Raw genomic sequence first — 2,875 nt, forward strand, 5'->3', positions numbered from 1 at the left:
CGGGGGGGGGGGCCCGGGGGGGGGGGGGGGGGGGGGGGGGGGGGGCTGAGGGGTCCGCAGCGCCGCCGGCCTTGAAAGGAATTTTCTGGCGGCGCGGCACCGGCAGCAGATGGAGCCGGCGGGCGCAAGGCATGCTGGGAGATGTAGTCAGGGCCGGGGCAGGAAGCCAGCATGGCTAAGATGGCTGCCGGGCGCTGAGCCGAGGGAGGAGGGCGGCCTCGTGGCTCTGCAGAGCCCTGATGTCCCACGCTGCTTCCTTCCCACAGAGTGGTGCTCGCATTAACATCTCAGAAGGGAACTGCCCCGAGCGGATCATCACCCTTGCCGGCCCCACCAATGCCATCTTCAAAGCTTTTGCGATGATCATTGACAAACTGGAAGAGGTGCGTCTCGGCCCTGAGCCTCTGCTGTGTGCTGTAGGGATGGTCCTCAACTTTTTGTTATTATTATTATTTTATTTTTCTGCATAAATTTGCCCTGTGGAGCTGCTGTGCAGGGCTGGGGTCTGCCCCACAGCTCCTGGGAGGCTGGAACAACCTCATTACCCTCCCCCTGGGTGAGGAGTGTTCTCCCAGCAGGGGCTGATCTTTGCCCTTCCTTGAGCAGATTCCAGGGTCCAGCTATGATTTTTTCCCTCCTGAGTGCTCAGCCAACCTTAAGTACCTGCTTGCTGAACATCAGGGCCCTGTGGTGATTGCCCAGGGCTGGGAACCCCCTGTGAACACCACTAAAACAGCATCAGACAGAGCAGGGCTTTGAATCCCTGCTTCCCTTGGTCTTCTGGACAGCCCTGCTGCTTCCCTGCCTGCGTGTTTCTTTGTGCAGTGGGGGCTCAGCCCGGTATCCAGCCCTGCTGAGGAGGGGTCTGGGGGTCCTGCAGCACTGAAGGACAATCTGCATCCCAACCCTGCTCCTGCAGAACTGCTGATTCTCAGTGGGATGCTGATCTGAATCCCAGCTATGGGAGTCAGGGCTGTGATGTGAGGAGCTTTGGGCTTTTCGGAAGCTCCTTGGCCCTTCCATCTCTTGTGGGGCGCAAAGTTCCTGCTGCCTTATCCCTCTGGATTCAGGACCCCCTTCCTGTCAACACATCAAACCCCTGTGCTCATGGGAACGCCCAAAAAGCTGTGAGTCCCAAACTGCTGCTGTGTCCTGGGAGCTGACATCTTCCTGGCTCTCGCTGCCTGGGGCTCAGCAAAAGCTTTTATTTTAGTAGGTCAGCTGAGCCTGGCCGTGTGCCTCCCCTCCCCCTGCCCACGTATGACTGCTTTAATCAGCACCCAGCTTGTTTTCACTGAGCTTTCATCCCCATTACAGCTCGGAGCTGAACTGGGAGCTGTCTGCAGGGGGAGGCTGAGCCCCCAGCCCCTCATCTCTTCAGCACAGCTGATTCCCATTTGGCTGCGGCTTGACCCGATGCCTCTGCGTTGGGCTGGTGGGGATTAAAAACCCCGTTTCACCAATAGAGCAAAGCCACGGAGTTTGGGCTGCTTTCACCTCAAAAACGTGGCTGTGTTGATTCCAGCACGTTAACAAAGCCCTGAAAAATGGGATCTGGGAGGTTCGGGTGTCAACTTGGAACAAACAAACAAAACCAGACCCTCCGGTGTGAGGGTCCTGCCCCAAACGGGTCCCTCTGAGCAACTCCTCTTCCTCACAGGACATCAGCAGCTCCATGACCAACAGCACAGCTGCCAGCCGGCCCCCTGTCACCCTCCGGCTCGTGGTGCCTGCCAGCCAGTGCGGCTCCCTGATTGGAAAAGGAGGCTGCAAGATCAAGGAGATACGAGAGGTGAGTGCTGGCTGCCCTGCTGGCGGTGTGCAGGGCCTGGTGCGTGGCGGAGGGGGCAAGAACTTAGGTCTGCCCTGCATAAGTTGACCTGCATAGTGTAGAGGCAGCATCATCTGGCCCTTTTTAAAAAGCTCCTTGTATTTTTAGTGCTTGTGAAACTGAGACTGGGTCAGAGCCTCCCCTTCCCAGCACTGTCCCCTGGAGCGGGATGCTTGGGTTCCTGCTACTCTCAATTCCTTTCCCTAGGCTTTTTCCCAGCTGGCCGGGGGGGGGGGGGGAATGCATGCCACCAGCCTGCCAAGCCCCCAGCTCTCAGTGAGAAAGGCATGTAATGCTGCTTAGTGCTGAGTGCCACTGACCCTTGGCTGCCAGGGATTAACCCTGTCCGGTTCTGCTCCCAGCAGAGATGGGCTTGACTTGGGTTGCAGGGGAAGGCCGCAGCCTGATTCCTCCTCCTGACCGAATTATTTCCAGCTAGGATTAAAAGGCATTATTTTGAGGGAGAAGGGGGGCACTTCTGGCTATGTATAACTTGGCCACGAGGCTGCTGGATGCAATGAGCTCACTGTCCTCGCCGGGTCTGACCGTTTATTTTTATCCTTAAACTTTGCAGAGCACGGGGGCACAGGTCCAGGTGGCAGGAGACATGCTGCCCAACTCGACTGAGCGAGCCATCACCATTGCTGGGATCCCACAGTCCATCATTGAGTGCGTCAAACAGATCTGCGTTGTCATGCTTGAGGTAGGGCCCCCCCAGCTGCGTGGCAGGCTCTCTCTCCTGGGGACACGTGTGAGGCACAGGGATCCCTCTGCCCTTTCTTGGCCGCAGCCCTCCTGACCAGTAGAAACCCTGAGGACGGAGGAGCGGCTGCTGGGGGATAAAAGGATAGGTGGGGATTACGAGTGAGGCTTGGAGCTGCTTTAAGCTGGGGTCGAGCCAGTCCTCTTGAGCTCCTGCCAGCTGATGGTGCTGCTTGCTGCCCTGCTGAGCAGTGAGCAGCGTCCCCCTGTCCCAGCACAGTGCTGCAAGCCTCCCTCTGCTCAGTGCACAGCCTCCCTCTGCTCAGTGCACAGCCTCCCTCT

The 2,875-nt window shown here is 58.3% G+C and overlaps 1 protein-coding gene across 1 annotated transcript in view; it reads left to right on the forward strand.

Moving 5' to 3' along the window:
* Positions 1-224: 224 nt before the first annotated feature.
* The window catches only part of LOC122192412 (poly(rC)-binding protein 2), a gene marked incomplete at its 3' end in the record, with an annotated part of 2,972 nt that continues 321 nt past the window's right edge, over positions 225-2,875 (forward strand). Inside the window, exons 1-3 of the mRNA XM_042892951.1 lie at positions 225-383; positions 1,661-1,792; positions 2,406-2,534. Of these exons, the coding sequence (XP_042748885.1) occupies positions 240-383; positions 1,661-1,792; positions 2,406-2,534 (405 nt within the window). The remainder of the gene's footprint in view (positions 384-1,660; positions 1,793-2,405; positions 2,535-2,875) is intronic.

The sequence above is a fragment of the Lagopus leucura genome, unplaced genomic scaffold (genome assembly GCF_019238085.1).
Source record: "Lagopus leucura isolate 7727_CA_CO unplaced genomic scaffold, USGS_WTPT01 34010-0_obj-0_obj, whole genome shotgun sequence".
NCBI lineage: Eukaryota > Metazoa > Chordata > Aves > Galliformes > Phasianidae > Lagopus > Lagopus leucura.